Raw genomic sequence first — 21,814 nt, forward strand, 5'->3', positions numbered from 1 at the left:
AACATTCCAGTGCTACATGGAACATGGAAGCTATATTTGCTTCTCCACCAGAACCAAGTTTCAAATCAGTTAAGTTATGTTGGGAACCTGATATTCTAAGTAAGTGTATTTTTAATATGCAAAATTAAAATTGAAAAAGAACTTTCTAAAACTACTTAAATATGTGTTTATCTCTTCAGATGCATAAACTTGCTTTATGTATTTCAGCACTGGTGCTACCCTACATTTTAATTACCACAGCCTTATAATATTCATTTCTATGCGAATAGCTGTAGTGATAGAAGGCAAAGGCTGTCAGTGCCTTCCAGTCAACTATGTTATCACATTGAAATCAGGAGTACTAGTGTCAGTAAATGATAGTGATGAGGACAAATATATCTGCGCTGCCTACATTGTGGGAACAATTCAGTATTGGCCCATACCTATTTCAGCACGACAATGCTCCATGTCATACGGCAGGCATTATCAATACGTGGTTTGAGGACATCAAAAGCTTGATTGGCCAGCCCAAAGTGCAGATATCAACCCCATTGAACACCTTTTTGACGAGTTGGAGCGCCGCTTGAGAGCCAAGCCATGCCGTGAAAAAACACCACTGAGCTGTTTGCCGCTTTGCAGGAGGAATGGAAAACTGTAAACTGTAAGATTTACTATTTGAAAAAATAATCTTATGGGGTGTGCAAAATGGAATATTTAAATCTAAGTTGGGAAATTTCCCAACACTATGGATTTTTTGGCATATCAACAATAAAAGCTGCCTGCCACTAAGATAATATAATTATGAAACTGTTCCAGAACTGACCTGGTCAATAGCTCGAGATAATTATCATTATTTTACGGGGCTATAAGGATAGACATCCATGTCATAAAGGGATGCAAGAGTATTGCAAGGAGTTTTTAGAACCTGTTCAATTTCATGTTTTTGTTTAAAGCCCACTTTATGCACTGATAGGATAATCAGGACTGGACCTGCAGTTTAAAGTGGAATCCAAACCCACTATGCAATGTGCGTTCCAATAAGTATCGAACTAGGGAAGGGACCCTTGATTACAAGGCTCAATTCCATGTGTTGTTACTAATGTGTGTAAATTATTTCCAGCATACATGGTAGCTGACTGGTTGGAAGATCTTCAAAGGCACAACAAAAAAGCAGCTCATGATAGAGGACTTGAAAAGTCTATCCCATTTCTTATTGTACCCGAGAATGTAGTGGAACTTATATTCAGCATTTCTGATGAACTTGCACAGCCTCCAGGAGTTAAATATCTGACTGTGGATCTTTTTGACAGGTTTGTACTACTCTTGTGTCACAAAGAGTTACCTATTCATATCATTAAACATGATGTTCATTTAATAATTATTACTACATATTGTGTGTTAAATTCTATTGGATACATTATTGTGTTATTGTACATCATTTATATAGGAGGACAAATTGAAAAGTCTTTGCTCCAATTTTTTTTCCACCTGAAATAATAAACATGCAGGGAAATCAAAATACAGGAATTGTTCTATGTACCTTCCACTATTTTCCCATATAGTCACCACAGCAGTTCAGGCATTTGTCCCGTCACACCACTAGTTTGGAGATGCTGCTGTTGTAGAATTCAGTTGGTTGATCGTGGAACCACTGCCAGAGAGCGGTCTTCGCTTTGTCGTCGCAAATTAACCTCTGTCCTGCCAGAAACTTCTTCAGTGGACCAAACACATGGAAATCACTGGGGGCGAGGTCTGGACTATATGGTGCATGCTCCAGAATCTCCCATTGAATGATTGAAGTCTGTCGATGGTCCTGTTTGCCACATGAGGCCTGGTGTTATCATGGAGGATAACCACATTGTCCACAATGAGAATCCCTTGGCACTTTTTCCTGATGGCAGCTTGCAGACATGAGAGTGTGACACAATAGCTGGCAGCATTGTTGGTGTCACCTCGTGGCATGAAATCCAGCAAAACTGGTCCTTGGCGATCCCAGATAACCATGAGCAATGTTTTCCGTTCTGAGCAAGGACGCTCATTGTCATGAAGGTATTTTCGGCCATTTTCGAACTGAGTGTTCGTCCCTTGCTCCATAGAAAACGAAGAACACTTTGCTGCTCATGTGACATGGATATGTTGAGTACTACAGCCATCTTTGCAAACCGACAGCAACGCCGTGCTGCGGAGCAGCCAATAGTTAACTCTGGGCCGTTTTAAGAAAAAGCAATTGCATTGAATGCATATCTCAGTTTCTCAATTACATTAATATTTCGGCTGAAAAAACTAGGGGCAAAGACTTTTTGATTTGTCCTCGTATATACATTTACATAAAGTTGTTGTCTGCTTTGGATGACCACTTTACTTCAAAGAAAGTTCCGAAAGATCAGTTTTCCCCCTAGCAACTACATGTCAGGTTTACATGGAGTCCAATAAATCGTCCCCTGAAACCTTTCCCATCAATAGTGTTTGTCCAAGAAATGACAGCTCTTGTCAACTCCACGTGGAGTAAATGAGATGTTACTAATTCAGTTTCTTTAGAGATTTCTTAATGTAAGGTTGCGGATCTTTATCTTTGCTTGGTTGTGTTATTGTGTTGTGCTATTTTTTTATACAATATAGACCTTGGGAGTATAACGTCACAGTAAATGAATGAAAGTCTAAACACTGCATGCAAAAGTGGTTACATCTCTTTACAGAAAAACAGGTGGTGGCTCGAAACCAGATATGGGTCCAGTCGGCTTCCTCTGGGGTTGTGTCAAAGATGCCGAACTGGCTATGCTAAGACTTCAGCTATACCAATTTTATGGGAAAAGTGGCATATCATATTTCACTGCATAATCATCGCACCCTGATTTTATAGTCCAAAATTGGTATATAACCTTTCATTGCATTGAGGCGTCACAACAAAATGCATGATAGCGGCACAGAATCTTCGTAAACATATTACATTTTGCAAGTCCGTACTTCGCAACCTGTAGTAAATTTTCTCAAGTGTAATATTTCGACAACAATGCAATAATTAACAACTAATATTAATTTTTTCAGACCTCAAAAATGTTCCCTAAACTGTCATGAAGACATGATGTGCATCAATTTGGACTATTCAATTTTAATGGATATTTCTGAGTATTCCATGCATCACAGTTTAGTAATGAATGATTTTTTAAGTACCAGTAATACTGGCATAATTAAAAATAAAATATTCACATAATGGGCACACCCCACTCTTTTGCAAAATAAAAAAAAAGGCATAAAATGTGTGACAATTATGCAGTGAAATATAGTATAGTCTTGGTTTGCAATACTGGCAGACCAGCACTTTGTTCTCAAACGGAGACGTGTGCCAAAGTACTAACTACACATTAAAAATCACGTCTTAATTTTTACCCAGAAATTTGTGTAGCTAATACCCCAGAGGAAAGCAATGTAATGGAGCATGCAGAACTAGACATGCCTTGCTCTCGGTGGCTTATTCTGAAAATTTGAGCTGGTGTATCATAACAATTATTATTTATTGTATATATTTATTATATATTAATTAGATATAATAGAAATAAAACACCCATGCAGGCATGCAAGTAAAACAAAAACGGAAGTCCAACAACTTCAAATTTTTCCCCTTTTTACCTAAAATTGGACCTGGATTCCCCTTCACCAAGGATAATTTTCCTCCATATAGCAACACTACCTCTGCCAAGTGCACCACAGAAAGCAGGAAGGAAAGAAGAATGCTAGTTGGAGCGGTGGAACTGACCATGCATGCTGTTTTTATTTGTTCCAAATAAGCACTCACCCATTTGTTTGGCTCCCTTGTACTCCCCATGTACAAAATGGCAAGGAAACCAGGTCATCAAAAGAGTGCGATGGAGAACGATCAGTGGTGTACTAAACTAGTCTAATATACAAGGGTTGGATAAAAAGTAATGGCAACACTGGTATAATTGCTACTTGACTGTATTGGCAGAGGAGCACTTGTTACATTCCTTCAATGTAATCGCCCCCCAATCTCTACGACCTTCTGCCACACGTATGGAAGACATCGTACACCGTCAGCGCGTCCATCTCTGTCGATGTCCCGCAGTGACCGCCCTATAGCACGTATGATGGATTCGCGCGTGTCGTAGTGCTTCCCGCCCAGTGGTTCCTTCATTTTGGCAAAAAGGTCGTAATCACACAGTCTCATACCGGTGAATACGGCGGATGTTCCACTACCTCCCACTACCAGTTATGCAGGAGCGCCGTCACAGTGTTCGCAGTGTGACACTTTGCATTGTCAAGCAGGATGATGGGACACCGTGCCAGAACGTGCCGTCGCTTCCTTCTTAATGCAAGACGAAGGTGGTGTTGCAAGAAGGTGCAGTAGTAGGCTGCGTTGACCGTCTGCCTAAGAGACGTTGTTCTTCTTGCCTAAACATATTGTTAGGGCGCTTGCACTCTCGTCCTCTGCTGTTTTTGACTGAATCACATACAATCGCACCCCACTCACTATACTTCCTCGTCTGACATTCCTTTATCAACCACGAAACGGTTGTGGCGCTGTGACTCGCCCCTTTCACGGGACAGCAGTGTTGCCATTACTTTTTATCCAACCTTTGTACATAAATTCTGGTTTAAAAGCTTGTAATAGTTTGCATAATATACAGGGTGATTCACAAAGGACTTTACAACTTTGAGAGCATATAGATATTTATTCAGATAATTTACAGAGTCGGTTGAGGTGCCATTGCAAAGCAAAACACATCAAGTTTTGACTCATGTAGACCATTAGTACCGAACTCACCCACCAGTAGCGCTGTCAGCATTGTTCTTGAAAATGGCTACTTTTACTGAACGTGCTTGCTGTGTGTTTTGGCCCGTTCTTCTTCCAGGAGGCAACCATAAATGGTATCGTGTATCTGGATATGCTACAAAATTTTCTAATTCCTCAGTTCGATGAGGATGACCAAGATGGATGCCTTTACTATTAGCAAGATGGGGCACCACCACACTACCACGTAGAAGTCTGAGATTTTCTTGATACTCAATTCTCAGGTCGGTGGATAGGTCGTGCAGGTTCAATTGCATGACCACCTCGCTCCCCAATTTGACCCCGCTAGATTTTTTCTTGTGGGGTTTCATTCAAGATCGGGTTTGGAATGAAATCGACATCAGGTGAGATGTATGCTGCACTACAAATGGTAGCCACATCGACCCAACAAGAATGTTGTATGACAAACTTGATGTGTTTTGCTTTGCAATGGCAACTCAACCAACTCTTTAAGTTATCTGAATAAATTTCTATATTCATTCAAAGTTGTAAAGTCCTTTTTGAATCATCCTGTATAATGTGCGTTACCCATATATTGAAATTAATGTGTAAAAACATATGATAAAATTTTGTTTACAGGCAGTGAACGCAGTAACAAACACCACTGTTTGCTCCGGAACATTAGCTAGCAGTATTGGCAGGTGCAACAAATAGTCATAACTAAAATTTCAGGACAAAGGTTGTGATTTTTTGTGCACTTGTATGATCATCTACCAATTGCAGCGGATATGTTTCTGTGTTGAACTGCCATTTCCATTGTTCATGTAACAAAATATGTAATATATTGTGTAAAGACTTCCATTATTATATACGTTGATGATACAGTGAATATAATCCTCTCACAACTTAAACGTTTTACAGATTCATGATGTTGCACGAGCAAGAATTGTGTTCGTACGTCCAGACACAAAACAATAAACAACAGCGCAAGGAACGGTGGGTGAAAGTGGGACGAAGAGTTCAGAACCAAGCTTTGCTGAGAATACTTTCTTGCATGCAACTCGCATCCAAACTTATAGATCACTACAAGGTACCTAACATAAGATTATTTGCTCATCACAATGTACACAGGTATTTACACCAGTCTACATCTGATAATTTTAAATTTTGTATTTGTGTTTTTTTTCTTATTTTATGCTGCTTTGACTATGATGAGGATGAATGATGAACACCTATGCCATGACTCAAACCTAGGACTGTTGGTGGCAGGATTGCAAGTTCAACACTCAACATGCTTGGTCATGAAGGCAATTTTTAAATTCTGAGGCTATTCAGTTATGGTATACGTGGGTTGTAAATAAAGTAGTGGCAACACTGTCAGGAAAAGGTGATAACACCTTACGTGTGGTATCAGGCAGTGAGAAATGTTAGTTCGGGCTCATGTCGATGTGTGGAGTGCCAAAAGTGGTCGGTACAGGGAGTGCTGTATATGTAGGAGGTTGAAATGAACACCATTTTCTGTACTGCTCTAACATGTTTACAAAGGTAGAACAGTGATTGTGGATCAAAATCCATGTGGCCTGTGGAAAAAATGCACAACAATATCAGCATGACTTGCATGAAGCCTAGCCGCAGGGTGCGAAATCATTGAAGACTGGAGGGGGGGAGGGGGGAGAGAGAAAAATCTTAATCTACAAACCCCCTTCCCCCACAAACATACATATAAATGAGATGATATACATATTTATAATGTTATTAAAAGTAAATATTAATTACTAAATTTAAAATAAATTAGTATTATTATTAATTACACAAAGAAAATAATTTGTTACTTTTACATATATCAGATATAACGTAGGACACTAATTCCCTTACTAACTGGTTAAAGATGTTAATAAATTATGAAATACTACTTGAAGTGGTTTTATTATGTTAAGTTCTTATTTAGTTTTGCTTTATGTTAATATAAATCAATTAGATTTCATAGTTATTATTGTTTTCCATTCTTGTTTTACTTTTATTGTGCGTATTGATGTAGATTTGTTAATGATCGAGAGAGAAATGGCGTTGAACACTCACAACTACACTAATTTGCATATCTTTTCCATATTATTCTTACTAAAGTATACTTGAAATAAAAAGAATTGCTTATCTTTTGTTTGTTGAAACAAAATCTCCCCCCCCCAAATTTCTGGTGGGGAGGATTTTTGAGGCCAAGATTATTGGTGGGTGGAAATCCCCCATTCCCCCCACCCCCAGGATTTTGCACCCTGCCTAGCCCTATCTGATGATTGCATAATGGGTAAGTGCATTTCTTTAGGAGATTGCGATGCATCTGTGAGAACACCCTCACATGAGAAAAATTGCATCATGCTGGGTTCCCGATATTGGCACCATTGTGCAACCATGAGGTAAGGCTGGTTATTGTTGCTTCAAGATTCATGCAAGTCTCGATCACATTCTCGTGCATTTTTGCCATGATCAAACCTGGATTTTGGTCCACAATCACTGTTCTACCTTTGTAAACATGTTTTAGAGCAGTACAGAAAATGTTGTTCATTTCAACCTCCTACATACACAACAGCACTCACTGTACCGACCACTTTTGGCACTCCACACATCAGCATGGCTCCAAACTGCCATTGCTCACTGCCTGATAGCACATGCATGGTGTTATTACCTTTTCCTGACAGTGTTGCTTATTCACAACCCACGTATGTATATAGTTTTTACACTGAGAAAATATGTTTAAAATCATATACCCATAATTCCCATCATAAATAACATACAACAAATTACAATACTTTACTATTTCACAAAAATATCATCACTATCAAGTTTTCAGCTGTTATCGGTGTAATCAAAAACTAGAATGCAATATAGTTATTCTTTAAAAAAAAACAAAAGACACACAAACGGCTAGGAGTTGTTCTAAGCTTTCGATCCCATCTCAGAATCAACATCAGGACTGGTCGAGAGACTACGAAAGGGACACGGTTGAAGTTCCACTGGAGCTACTAGTTCAGCTGCATCCCTTTCGTCATTTCTCGACCAGCCCTGATGATGATTCTGATATGGAATCGAAAGCTTAGGACAACTCCTAAAGTGTTTTTTATCGTGCTGTTTGTGTGGTTTTTGTTTTTAACAAGTATGTTGCCGGCACGTAACATAAGAAGTTTTTTTCTGTCATATAGTTATTCTTTCTTAAGAGTTAGTTTCCAAGTTCCTTTTGTGCACAGATAGGCTGATCAGGACTAGACCTACAGTTTACCTACAGTTTAAACAACTATGTGCCTTGACCAGGTATTGGAACCCAGGGCCACTTTCTAAAGAATATAATCAGGGGGAAATGTCAGGGAAATTTGCAGATTGTATGGAATTTACGTGCATTTTAGAGTCTGCAAGAGAAAAAGTTGCAAAATGAACAACCAGTTCACTTCCACTTCTGAATTTGGTTCTTGTGATTCCACTCCGAAAAAAGATTCAGCTCAGAAACTTGTTCCTTACGTTCTTATGATTCTCAGTCTTGTGCAAAATTATGGTTCCTTCGAATTTCTGTAATAAATTTTCACTTTAATAATACTAGATATTATAAAGAATATCAAAGTAAAGCTTGCAGTCCAGATATCTGATTGATAACTAAAGTACATTGACAATATGATCATAATTATCAGAAAGGTTGGTGAAGATGAATGAGGTTATTGTCTATTATTTTATAGATCTTAGTCTCGTTGGCATTTCCCATAGAATTCCTATGCAACAAAAATGTCTACAGATTTGCTTACTTATAAATATAAGCCAAAGAGCAGCATTTTCCACGAGACTATAGATCCGCCAGAAAATGAAAAATTTTGTATGGTTTATGAACTTTTTCTGTTGTTTTTATATTGTGGAGATCTGTTCTGGTGAAATAATGTAGCCTGAAGGCTAGATGCACCCAATACATTTGATGTCAATTGTAATTTTACATTTTACTCTTTGAATTTTGACGTGTTCTTGTGCTGTAGAATGAAATTTCCTAAAAAAGAAAGTTGTGAAATAATAACAGATTATAAATTTATTTTAAAAACACAAGGTTTGAAATCAAAAAAATCATGATGATAAACATGTCTGGAAAATATTCATTTTTGGACTGGAAAACCTTGGAAAGGTCAGGGAATATCATAATCAAAAAATCGTAACAACCCTGATAATTTAAGTTGCTGAAAATAATGCTTCACAATCACAGAATCTAATTTGGGAAAAAATGTTTTGTTTAATTAGAAGTGTGTTCAAAATGAAGAAATATTCTTCTTTCATAGTGTAGATTTTGATTCCTATTAAACTGCAACTGCTACATTATAAAGAAAACTGTACAAAATATAAAATTGAAACTTAAAATGGGATTAATTTTTAAAGTTGACAAAAATAAAGATTGTGCGCATTTACTTCCCCAACATGCACCCTCCTGTCTACATTCACGATATTTCATTACTAGATGCCACGATTTTGATACTTGTAAAGAAAATTCACATAGAATTCATGAACATTTCCAGTGATTGTATTTTTTGTTGCGTTATATTAAAATCTTAGTCAAACCGAAATATTGGAATATTAAAATAAGCCACAGTTGTAACTCAATATATAACTGAATTTTAACTGTCACATGATACATGATCAAAATCTAAATTTGTTGCTATGTTCCATAACAGGTTCTAACTCCTAAGAAGATAAGAGACTTTCTTCTCAATGCTGGCCATAGCTTCACGACGCAAAGCATTCTCCACTCAGAGATGAGAGTTTTTAAAACTTTAAAATTTAAGGTAAGTTAAGTGTATATATACGAGGGGATGTCAAAAAGTAATTGAGTAAATTGTTTACAGCCAAATGGAAATGTATTCACAAAAACTGAAATATACATTTGGAAGCACAACTATTTCGCCACCTTTCCACGAGAGGGCAGGTGTGTGCACTCATGCATGCCATAAGGCAGTTGTTTCATTGTTTCAAAATGGCAGCTATGCTTGAGACATTCAACACAGTTGATCTGAGGAGTGTTATTCGGTTTCTGTGGTCAAAAGGACAGAAACCACCTGAAATATATCGTGAGTTGTGTGCAGTGTATGGTGACGTGTCACAAATGTCTGTAACTGGTGTGCAAATTTCAACGCAGGCTTGTAAATGTCTTTGATGAACACCGTTCTGGATAGCCTCGCACATCCCACACACAGAGCAATGTTAACGCTGTGGAGGCATTGATTCAGAAGGACTGGCGGACAATAATCCAAAGAACAGCGAATGTAGTAGGCATTTCATATGGCAGTGCATACACCATCATTCATGAAGAACTTTGTTATCAGCGAGATGAGTTCCCAGACAGCTCACACCACAGCATATGGAGGACCCTATAGGATACAGTCTTGAGCATTTGCTCCAGTACCATAGGACCGGAAACGCATTCCTCGACCACTTTGTTACTGGAACAAATCGTGGGGTTTTCATTACACCCCTGAACGAAAGTGACAAGAGTATGATATGGAAACCCAAACTCGCTCCCACACAAAAAATTCAGGACAACCCCGTCTGCAGAAAAGGTTTCGTTTACCGTTTTCTGGGATAGCCAGTGTGTCATCCTTGCTGATTTTTGGACGAAAGGAGCAACTGTAAATGCTGGTGCATATTGTGCCACACTGGATCGTCTACGAGCTGCTCTGCACCGTAAACGTCCAATAAAATCTCTGGAGGTAGTCATCATTCTCCATGACAATGTTTGTGCCAATGTGGCTGCATCAGTGATGCAAAAAGTCAATTCCTGGCATTGGAAAATTCTCAAGCATTCAACGTACAGTCCAGACCTGGCCCCGTCAGACTTTTACCTGTTTGACCCACTGAAGGAACACCTTGCCGGCAAACACTTTAGCTGCGACATGGAAGTTGTGACAGCCGTGCACCATTGGTAACGCATCCAGCCGAACGATTTCTACTGCATGGGCATCGAAAAATTGGTGTCACGGTGGGACAAATGTATAAATGTGAATGGATGTTATGTGGAAAAGTACATTGCCAAATGTTGTATGTGAGTGTGAGAGACGTCAACGAGTGTGCTCACAGGAACATTGACAACATTATAATGTGCATATATCGTAAGTGAAAGATATGCGTATAACTTTTTGCTGGCTAAAGATACGTTGGAAAAACCTTTGCAGCTTCATTTCTCGTGAAATTCTAGCCTGATTTGATATATCACGTCACCCCTTTCCTTTGAAATTTTTGCGTTGAATTCAATATAGCGGTCAACAATATGCCGAACCTGCGCTTGACACACATGGCTAGGGATCTCCCTGTCCCTAACCTATTTCTTTCATGACCAATTATACCCAGGATAACTCCTTTACATTTTGTAGTGGGGTGTTAAGGGACATTTGACTCGTTATAGTTCATATAATGGGGCTTTTATCAGTCACATAGTTACACATATTATTTTGTATCTTCTGATCCCATTGCAGTCCCAGAATGATTTTTTGATATGTTTTAGAGTATGGTATGAGAGACCAAAAATATTTTTTTCACGAGTTTTGGTGATGACGTTTTGAGATATTCAAGGTCAAAGGTCAAGGTCACGTGACAAAATTATATTTTTATCCAAAGGTAGGCTTGTTATACCAGGGAAGTTCATTAAAGATTTCCCCTTAACCAGTTCAGTTCCCATGGACGGAGATAAACGAAAATTGGTACAGACATTAGTCCTTCTCTACATAGGAACCACCAATGGCCACACACTTTTCCCATTGCTTTATGTACCCACCTAGACCTTGTTTGTAGAAGTCTGCAGGTTGCTCCAGAAGTCATGACTTGACCTCAGAAATCAACGTTTCATCGTCGTGGAAGTGCGTCCCCTTCAGAAGTGACTTCGTGGTTGGGAAGGGTGGAAGCCTAATGGTGCAAGGTCTGGAGAGTACGGGGGATGAGGAAGGATTTCATATTCGCAGGACCGTGCTTCTGTCTGGGCAACATTCGAGTTGTGAACTGGAGCGTTGTCTTGCAGGATGCGGACGCCTTTGGTCAGCATGCCACGTCTCTTGGTTTTGATGGCCTTCCGCAATTTCCGCAGCAGTGAAGCATAGTACGTCCTGGTAGTTGTGGTACCCTTTGCCAGGAAATCCATCATAACTACTCCATGCTGGTCCCAAAAAACTATGAGCATCACTTTGCCCACCGAGGGTTGGACACGGGCCTTTTTTTGGTGGTGGTGAGTCAGGATGCTTCCATTGCTTTGACTGGGCCTTGGCCTCTGGGTCATAGTCTGGTTTTCGTGGCACATGGTCAAATTAGCCTGGGAGCACGGGACTCGTTCCTGCATTTGGAAAGGTGTGAGTAGCCGAGGAACCCATCGGGCAGACACCTTCCGCATGTGCAAATGGTCATGGATGATTTTTCCCACAGACCTCACACTGATCTTGACATCTTCAGCTAGTTGGCGAACGGTTATGCGGCGATCCTCCAAGATGGCGGCTTTCACTTGCCCAATGGTGTTTTTGTCAATGGCTGACTGGGGTTGCCCGGGAATGGGGTAGTTTCCACTGAAGTCCACCCTCGCTTGAACTGACGATGCTAGTGCTTCAGTACGTCATACGATGGGGCATCCTCTCCATAGGTCACTTTCATCTCATCAAACATTTCCTTTGGTGTGCAGCCTCTCAAGTAAAGAAACTTGATGACTGCTTGGTATTCCACTGGATCCATCACTACACCTTGTCTCAATTCGGTACTTGTAAGAGAAAAACTAAGAGGAGTTCAGAATTGCAAATTACCTCATGACCTATGCACATATGTATCATTACACATATACAATTTCAGTATTCTACATTAACTAGAACTGGGTCGGGGAAATCTTTAATGAACGTCCCTCGTATATCACTGGAATGCTTGTTCAATTCTCTGTACAATAAGCTTTATTTGAGCTTCCTAGGCGAAATAGGGGCGGAGTTACAGCAGATTTGGTATAGCTAAGCGGGCTCAAAAAGGGCAATTTCTGCTAACTTTGACCTTGAATAATTTAACAATTACAAGACGCACGAAACTAAAAATCATAGTTACTAAGTTCCATTCATAGTTTCAACTCCCCAAATTTCATGAAAATCGGATATGGTCAGCTTGTGGGCTGTGTTGATTTCATATGGAATGACTCATAATGAACCTCACGAAACGCACGGAAGCACTTATGGGACAGCTAGTTACCATAACTCGTTTAACGCGTTAAACTCTTGTGACTTTTGGAACGGGCCCAATGTTAAGCATTGGTTTCAGTACAGCCTTGTTACATGTACATTTAAATTTAAATTTTGTATTCTGATTTTTTTAACAACACTTTTTTTTTCAGGTACAATATGTTACTCCATTAACTTGCATAGAGACCCTTCTCATCTCACTTGCAAGTACAGACTTGGAACGCGAGACCAGTGTGCTCTATAATATAAGCCTGAAGCTGCTCGATGTTGTATACCTTCAGCATGAGAAGATATATTCTCAGCTTTACTGGCTTTTGACAGGAAAATCAGATCAAGAAAGGCATGTATATCCTTAACGAACAATTTTGAATAGAAAGACATGTCTATAATTTTATGTTTTCTGTATTAATAATATTTACAGTATACATTTATGAATATGGTAGTTCCTTTTACGCATCCACCAATTCCAAGATGCTGAAAATTAAGAATTAATGGAAGAGTATATAGAATATATTCTTACACGTACGAGTTATGCTGGGTACAATTGGTCATTATTGATATTAATTGATATGGTGTTTTAAGTCCACTTTATGGACAGTAAGGCTAATCGGGACTTACAGTTTAAAGTGGGATCCAAACCACTTGATGCCTCCACTGAGTATCGAACCCGGGACCCCTTGACCCCTTGAATACAAGGTAACGATGCTACCACTGCACCATCGGGGAGGCTCCTGCAACAAGTCATGAGAGTAACACATTAGGCCTAATGTGTCAAAAATGCCTTCACCGTTGCATTTCTTGTGAAATTCTAGCCTGATTTGATATATAGATCACCTAAGCAAGCTTCACGTCAGGTTAAGTTTGAGGCAGGATTTAGGTATTAATCCGCGAGAGAACGGAGCTCACAATCATCCGTGCCAGTCTTGCCTGAACCACTGAGCTCTTCGTATCGCAGGCAATGAGAGAATCAGCAGTATTGCCAACCCCTTAACATATCCAAACCCATACATGCATATCAAGCGCAATACATTTTTGCTTCTTTTTGTCTCCTGAACCATACAATTTTTTAAGGTATTTCCTGCGCATAGATTATGTAATAAATGTGTCCCTACTTAATATAAATCGCGAAATATCTTCGAAACTTAAGGGCATGTGTGTGTATGTGTCGAGCACGTGCAAGAAAAAAACAACGGTAAAAGTAAACGACAGGTATTGTTTCTCGTTTAGAAATAAATAAATTTATGAAAATCTTGGTTGCTTCGTTCGCAGCACATACATTACTATATGATACACACCCTTCAAGTTTATACTACCAAAAAAATTATGATTTGTTATATACAATATAGTGAATTGTCTGCTACTATTTCTCCGTTTGGTTTCAATTTATGAATCACTTCACTAAACCAGGAGCCAAATGTTGGTCTGTCCATTACTTGGTGATAATCACCCTTCCCTTTCATTGCACGGAACAGTAAACATGAATCATTAACAAAGCCTTCATTGCCGCCAGTGCGTGAAACAATAAGCCTTCCCCGTTTTTGGTTGCTTCAGCCCTGGTGGTGGTTTTGCATGCTCCCATGGTTGAATCAATTTACGACCCGCGTTGACGCATGCCTCGTCCAAATAATTAACATGATTTTTTATTCACGGCGATATCTTTTAAAATAAAATATAACTTATTTTTACTTACGTTCAGTGAGTGTAGTGTGATTATTTTCCTGTAGTTTACGGTTATTACAAGCATAAGAAAAACAGTTTTTCTTTGTGACGTTTCAGGAGAACACACGCTCCTTTCATCAGACATTTATTTTCATTTTGACTAAACATACAGTTATAACAATGGTTAGTAATTTTTTAAACACAAAGAATCTGTTATATAATGGATGTTGTCAATGTTACATTGTTGTAATATAGCAACTTAACTGTGAAAAAAGCAGTCTGTTTTATTTTTATTTCAGATTTTTTTTAAAATTATAAATCCCAAATATCATCAGGTAATTCAAATTCATCATTGTTTTCACAAAGTCTCTTGATGTTTTCTGTTACATTAAATTTTAAAGACGGTGGCTTACTCCATTTGTGAAAAAGAAAACTCCATGCTGGATCTATGTTACCATTTTCATTGTTTAATTTATTCCAGTGTTCTTCTGCAATGAACAAAGCTTCCCAGTGTGTATTGAGTAATTGACAACGTTTCAAAGACCACTGTCCCCTTCTTCAGATCGGTTTATCGGCTTCACGGTTGACCACGAAGCTTCGGTTTACATGGATAGGATAAAATATTGGCATTCCATCACAACTGACCTGTTCTTTTTTTAAAAAATCACTATGTACAATTTTCCAACCATTAAAACCCCTCTGTTACAACTTACTAAAAAAGAATCCCTCCAGCCATTTGCCTCTCACATTTTGAGTCAATGGCTTCCTTGCGAATGCACGAGGTCGTAATCGAGTTAATCTCCCCCCACTCTTTTTCCCCCTCTGCATTACCTCATATCCAAAATGAAATCGTGTTACAACTCGAGCTTTGCGCTCTACGTCTGGGGTAACCTTGAATCAGATTTCCTCATATTCCCGCTTTTCCCATTTTTTCAGCATTCCTATTCAGAGTTTATCAATGTTACCATCTTCCCTATTAAGTTTATTTTCTCTATTCCTACATATACTAAATGATTCTTCGTATACATTTCTTCTACATTGTTTATCCTCCTCCCTAAGGACTTCCCATCCTTCAATTTTATGCTCTTCTTCCAAAACATGCTCAGATAATCCAGTTCTGGGATTCCCTTCCCTGATGTCCTTATCGTGTTCTTTCCAACGTATACCCATACTTCTGCCAGTTTGTCCAATGGATTCTTTTTTGCATTGGCATTTAATCTTATATACCTTTTTTTTTTCCTCTTCATTTTCTTCCTTTTTCCCTCATTCTTTTTTATAACCGGTGAAATATCTCTCTAAGCTCCTGGGTGCTTTCATCCCATATTTAATACCAAATTCTTTCACTGTTCTTTCTATCTTCTCAGACATTCCTCTAAAGTAGGGGATAGCCACATACCTATACCGGGTTTTCGTAAATGATTGTCGGGGTTTCCTCATTGTTGTAATCGATCTGGGTGAATGACACGGTGAACACAAATGCACCATATTGTTGAGAAACTCAACAAGTTTTGTTCCTTATTTGTTTCATAGACCTCTGCTTCCCGATTCTGCCGCCAGGCGGCAGTTTTCTAAAATGGCGGATATTACTAGTGAGAAGGCGTTCTGTGTCCTTGAATATCACGCAACGAGGTCCGTTACAGTTGTGAAACGACATTTTTGTGCGCGATGTCGGAAAGACAATTAGATTAGAAGGTGGCATGCACAGTTCAAAGAAAAAGGTTGCATTTGCAAAGGCAAAAGCAGTGGTCGACCATCAGTGTCGGAACATGATGTGGAGCGAGTTCGTGAAACCTATCTACGGCGCCCGTAGAAATCGATTCCTGCTGGATCCAAGGAACTCAACATTCCGAAGACAACATTATGGAGTGTTCTACGAAAACGGCTAAACATGAAACCATACCGCCTAAGTCTGCATCAAAAGCCAACACGTAACGACAGTCGTGTACGGGAAACTTTCGTCAGCGATATGCAAAATCTCATGGCTGACGATGACAATTTGATCGGGAATTTCGTTTCCACTGACGAGGCGACATTCCACCTAAGTGGAAAAGTAAACACACACAATGTGCGCATATGGGGAACGGAAAATCGTCATCAGTTTGTTGAGTTGGTTCGGGACTCGCCTAAAGTGAATGTTTTTTGTGCTGTGTCACGAGAAAGGTGCACGGCCCATTCTTCTTCATGGAGAAAACGGTTACGGGATTGACATTACTGGATATGTGGAATGAGTGGCTATCTTCAAGTGGAAGAAGATTCTAACACCTTCATCATGCAATTGGATGGAGCCTCACTTCACTTCCACTGTGAAGTGCGATCATTGCTCAACAGAACATTACCACAACGTTGGATTGGGCACGGGAGTGATGAGGATGAATACCTTTCATCATGGCCGCCTCGTTCCCCTGACCTTTCTCCTTGCGATTTTTTTCTCTGGGGATATGTAAAAGATACAGTTTCCCATTACCCACTACCATTGAGGAACTGAAAACACGCATAACGAATTCCATCAACAGTGTTACACGTGATATGCTATCCCGAGTGCGGCAGGAAATGGACTATCGCTTAGATATCTGCAGGATATCGCGAGGCGAGCACATGGAACATTTGTGACTTTGTCATAAAAACTTGGTGAGTTTTCTAACATTTTGCAAAAAATTGCATGTATCTATCTTTATTATGTAAAATACAGTGCTTCTTTGTAACCCCGACAATCATTTACGAAAACCCTGTATTTCATTACCTCCTCATCCTTAATTTCTTCTTTAGAACATATCCTTCTTGCTTTGCGTAAATATTTCCACATTTTTATACCCATTCTTCCTACCTACATTATGGATGCAATACAAGATAACCAAAAAAAGTTCTTGCTGTTCTAGAGCAGTGATAAACAAATAGCAATACAGTGGACGGTACGTACCTTTAGGTTTCGAAGTAATCTCCATCAGCATCCAACGTTCCTGCAGCAGCACAATAGCCTGGTGATAAAACTCGGCGGGCTTAGATGCAAATAAGTCTGTGAGTGCGTTCCGCAGGTCTCCCTCATTTGCGAAGGATCTCCCACGGAGGTGGTTGTCGAGGGAATGAAACAGGTGGTAATCTGTTGGTGCAAGGTCCTGTGAATATGGTGGATGGCACAGTGTCTCCCAGCCAAGTTGCTGAAGGGTCTCCCGGGTCCTCTTTGCCACATGTGGCTTGGCATTGTTAGACCACTGTCCTCCTCGATGGCTGCTTCCAGGGCCTCATCATCCAAAACATGTGGTCGTCCACTGCGAGGTTCATCCGAAAGACACACATCTTCTGAAAACGAAATTTCTGGAACCACTGCCTGGCAGTGCATTCGTTCACGGCATTCTCCCCAAAAGCCTTAAATGTGGCGACTTGATGCGGCAGATGACAGGCCCACTTTAAAGTCATACAACAAACACACGCGAACAAGCTGCTTTGATACCTCCATTTCTCTTCAACACTGGACGAGCTATGACTGCTGTGTATGTGTAACGTGCCTGTATTACTGACAGTCGATGGTCAGACTAATTCCCGATCGCTTGGCAGGCACGTGCGTCATTTCGTTTCCTCTCTCTGAGCGCATGATTAATGGGACGTCAAAAATGGCAAGAACTTTTTTGGTTACCTTGTATTTCCCTTTTTAAACTCTCTTTACTGTTACATAATCTGATAGCACGTATGAACAAGTTTAGGAAGACATTATATTTAATCCTAGTGGCGTGGCCAGATTCCTTATTGACATACATTTTTCCCGCTAGGGGCTTATGAAAGATGCCTGTTCCTATTTCTGTGCCTATTTTGTGGATCTCTAGGTCTAGGAAGCTAATTTTATTATCCTTCGTATTTTCCCTAGTAAATTTGATTCTTGCTTCTTGATCTCCTAAATTTTTATATAAACTGTCCAAACTTCCTTCTTTCCTGATAACTAAAATGTCATCCACATATCTCCCTTAAAATTTAACCTTACTCTCTACTAATGTGCTCAATGCTGGGTTCTCAATGAAGTGAATAAAAATGCTTGATATTATCCCTGATAATATCCCCATGGCTAGTCCTCCTTTTTGCATAAAGTTTTTTTCTCTCATTACAATAGAAATAATTATACCCCGCAACTATATTAAACCATCTGAGGTATTCCCAAGCAGTTATCACATCAATTCCGTTACCCATAAATTGTAAGGAAGATAGACTGATCATTTCTTCATCCTTCGATGGATTCATCATGGTGTTGAATTTATGGGACTTGAATGCCGACCCTGTGGGAGTGTTTGGTGGTTACCGCTGGATAGTTCTGGGATTTCATTCATGCAGAAACTTTACGGTGCACTGGACACTTTTTCCCTTTGATGGTATATATATATGTGAACATAGGTATTTTTGCCACAATTTGTTGTTCTCCCTTGGAGACTTTTTTTTTTGTTATTGCTCCAGGACGATTATTTTAATCAATGAGCGTATATATATTATGCACTTAATCTTTGATATTATCATCATGTTCTCGTCGAAGTGTTAGTTTTTAGCCTCCTTATGTGTTCACAAGGCCTTGATTCATTTTCATTCATCGTATTTGCATATTATTACGCTCCTACAGCTATATTTCTGTCTTGGTATTTTTTGGTATCACCTACCTTATAATAATGGTTCCACTTATGCCTATTTTTATATTTATTGGATATTTATTCCATTATTTATTATATATCTTATTTTTATATTATTCTGCTTAATTGCGGTAATCGGGATCTAACAAAAAAAAAAATTGTAAAAATTTGGAAATTGTACAAAAAAAGTTTTTTGTGAGGGTGTATGCTATTTTTGATATGGGTTTTATACGCCTTTTTGCCTTCTTTGGTGATGTGTATTGTGTTTGCTATTTGGTGCCTGAGGTTCTCTTTTTTTTTCGAAGGTGGGGGAGGTTGTGGTGAATCGGGACTTGTTTATCCCATTTTGCCACATTCTTTGGCCCACCCCATATAAGAGGAATTAGACCCGATGCTTAGGATTGTTAGTTCGCTGAGAAATTTCGTCTTGTTTCCCAGAATCTCGCATGGGACCAACGATACTGCCACCTGGCGAGTTTCTCGGGGTGAGTCAGAGTTCTCTCCCAGCTGCAACCGTGACATCATCAACTCCAGTAACTGTACTCCACGACGTGATAGCTGCCCGAGGCAAGGTGGGCATGACTCAGCCATTTTATCCTGTACACCTGACACGTCGACAAGAACGTGGAAGCCTTACATAATATCGAGTTAAGTATTTTCCCTAAAGAGTTTAATTTACCGTATTACTTTAATTGATAAATCTTGAATCACTCCCCTCCCTTTTCCCCCCTTTTGTCAAACTCTAGAAAACATCGCGAGCTAAGTTGCAAATAATTTTCTATCGCCGAGGTTAATTCCAAATACGAGAGTAGTTAAGAGAAGGAATGTATATGTAGGACATGGTTTTCTTGTAATGATATAAGTGTTTGTAAGAGATAGTGGAACCTAAAGAAAATGTTAAAAGAATAATCGATGTTGATCGTCGTAGTAAATATTTTTGTGAAATCTGTCATGGGGGGTAATTGTTAACAGATTCTTGTTTGAAGGGGCATATTTATACAGAACACACTGTTACGTATTGATATTGTAAAATCAAAAATTGCACTTGTTAAGAAAATAAAAACTATATTGAGAAAATACACAATCTTACTTGTTCAGGGAATGAAGGAGGGCGTAGGATGCAGTTTAGGATAAGTTCACCTTTCCCCTGTATAATTTCTTGGCTAGCAGATATTTTTTTTGGCGGGGCAAAAAGCAGTTGTATATTTTCAGAGTCATATACACGTTAGTTCGTCGGGAGTGGGACTTGACGAGCCCGCAACAAAACTCCCGACCAGCTGGCGGTATATGCAAGAAGGAATTGGAGTGATGCACTATTTAATACCTTGAAAGACTGGGTTTTAGTAGCTTGACCTTGCCCATTTTGATTTTGATTGATCCTTTAAAAAAAAAAATGGGTTGTGACGGATTGCCAAGAAGAAGAACGAATTGGAACAAGACGTCACAAACTATATGGTAGCAGAGCATGGTAAACAATCTGCAGCTTTTTCCCTTGGCACACTGGGGTACAGATTAACTATGTCAAAGCTTGCGATTTCATTCTCGTTATTTTATCCTATCCATGTAAACCTTAATCCTTGCCATAGACAAAGTTTCGTGGGCAACCGTGAAGCCGATAAACCGACCTGAAGAAGGGGACAGTGGTCCTTGAAACGTTGTCAATTACTCAACACATACTCACTGAACGTAAGTAAAAATAAGTTTTATTTTATTTTATTTATAGTACATAAAGTGAGTAAGTCGCATGTAACCTGAAAAATGATATATTTTAATACCACGAAGATTTTTTTTGTCATCAAACAACAAACAATCGTTTTCTACTCCTAAACTCAACTGCAAATCATCAACATCTGAGACAGTTCGTGCGCTCATTGACAACAAATCACCTCACGCCCTGTTTTATTTTGGTCTTGTTGCCGTAAGGAGGAATATGTATTTAAAACAACTTGTTTAACTTTGAAGAGCTTTTTCCTTCGGATGATGCTCAAAATAACACTCGGACAAAGCCAGACACTGAACAGGAGACCTCGATTCAGTCATTCTTGCCACTGTACAGCACGAATAGCAATGAATCACGATAAAAATAGGGTAAAAATAGTGGGATGTGCAACACTGATATCACTGTTTCCACGAGCTTTGCAACATATTCAGTCTCACTCGACTCGCTCTTGAGCTTTTGTGTTCCTTCAGTGCTACTGATTGCCAATTTGGGGAATCTGCAGAATCAAGTTCGTTTGCACAGTGATTGCAACCGATCAAGTCCATACCTGCTAATGGATGTATCATTTTGTCTGAATATTACACATTAAATAACTGTTTTGTTGCAAGTGTGCAGTTGTGTCGGAATGAAACTCATCTCAGCGGAACTATATCCTGCATGCACGTTTGGATCTACATATGCAAAAACCTGCTGGAAACTTAACCTGATGAGAGGCTTATATCAACATTTTTAAAATCCACATGACTTTCTATTTGCAATATTTAAGTTAAATTGAATATGGTGGATCTCGTCTTGGCATACACAACTATGGTTCCCCTGGGCCTAACCTGTTTCTATCACAACTCAGCATAACTCCTTTACATTTTATAAGGGGTGCCAAGGGACTTTTGACTAATCC

At 39.2% G+C, this 21,814-nt stretch overlaps 1 protein-coding gene across 1 annotated transcript in view; it reads left to right on the forward strand.

The window, feature by feature from the left end:
* Window positions 1-21,814, forward strand: part of LOC145981561 (cyclin N-terminal domain-containing protein 1-like) — a 22,887-nt gene continuing 1,073 nt past the window's right edge. The window contains exons 1-5 of the mRNA XM_083114901.1: window positions 1-99; window positions 1,100-1,289; window positions 5,648-5,816; window positions 9,418-9,528; window positions 13,086-13,273. Coding sequence (XP_082971027.1) covers window positions 24-99; window positions 1,100-1,289; window positions 5,648-5,816; window positions 9,418-9,528; window positions 13,086-13,273 — 734 coding nt within the window. The 5' untranslated portion in view covers window positions 1-23. The remainder of the gene's footprint in view (window positions 100-1,099; window positions 1,290-5,647; window positions 5,817-9,417; window positions 9,529-13,085; window positions 13,274-21,814) is intronic.

This window comes from Lepisma saccharinum, chromosome 29, assembly GCF_977018435.1.
Source record: "Lepisma saccharinum chromosome 29, izLepSacc3.1, whole genome shotgun sequence".
NCBI classification, from domain to species: Eukaryota; Metazoa; Arthropoda; class Insecta; order Zygentoma; family Lepismatidae; genus Lepisma; species Lepisma saccharinum.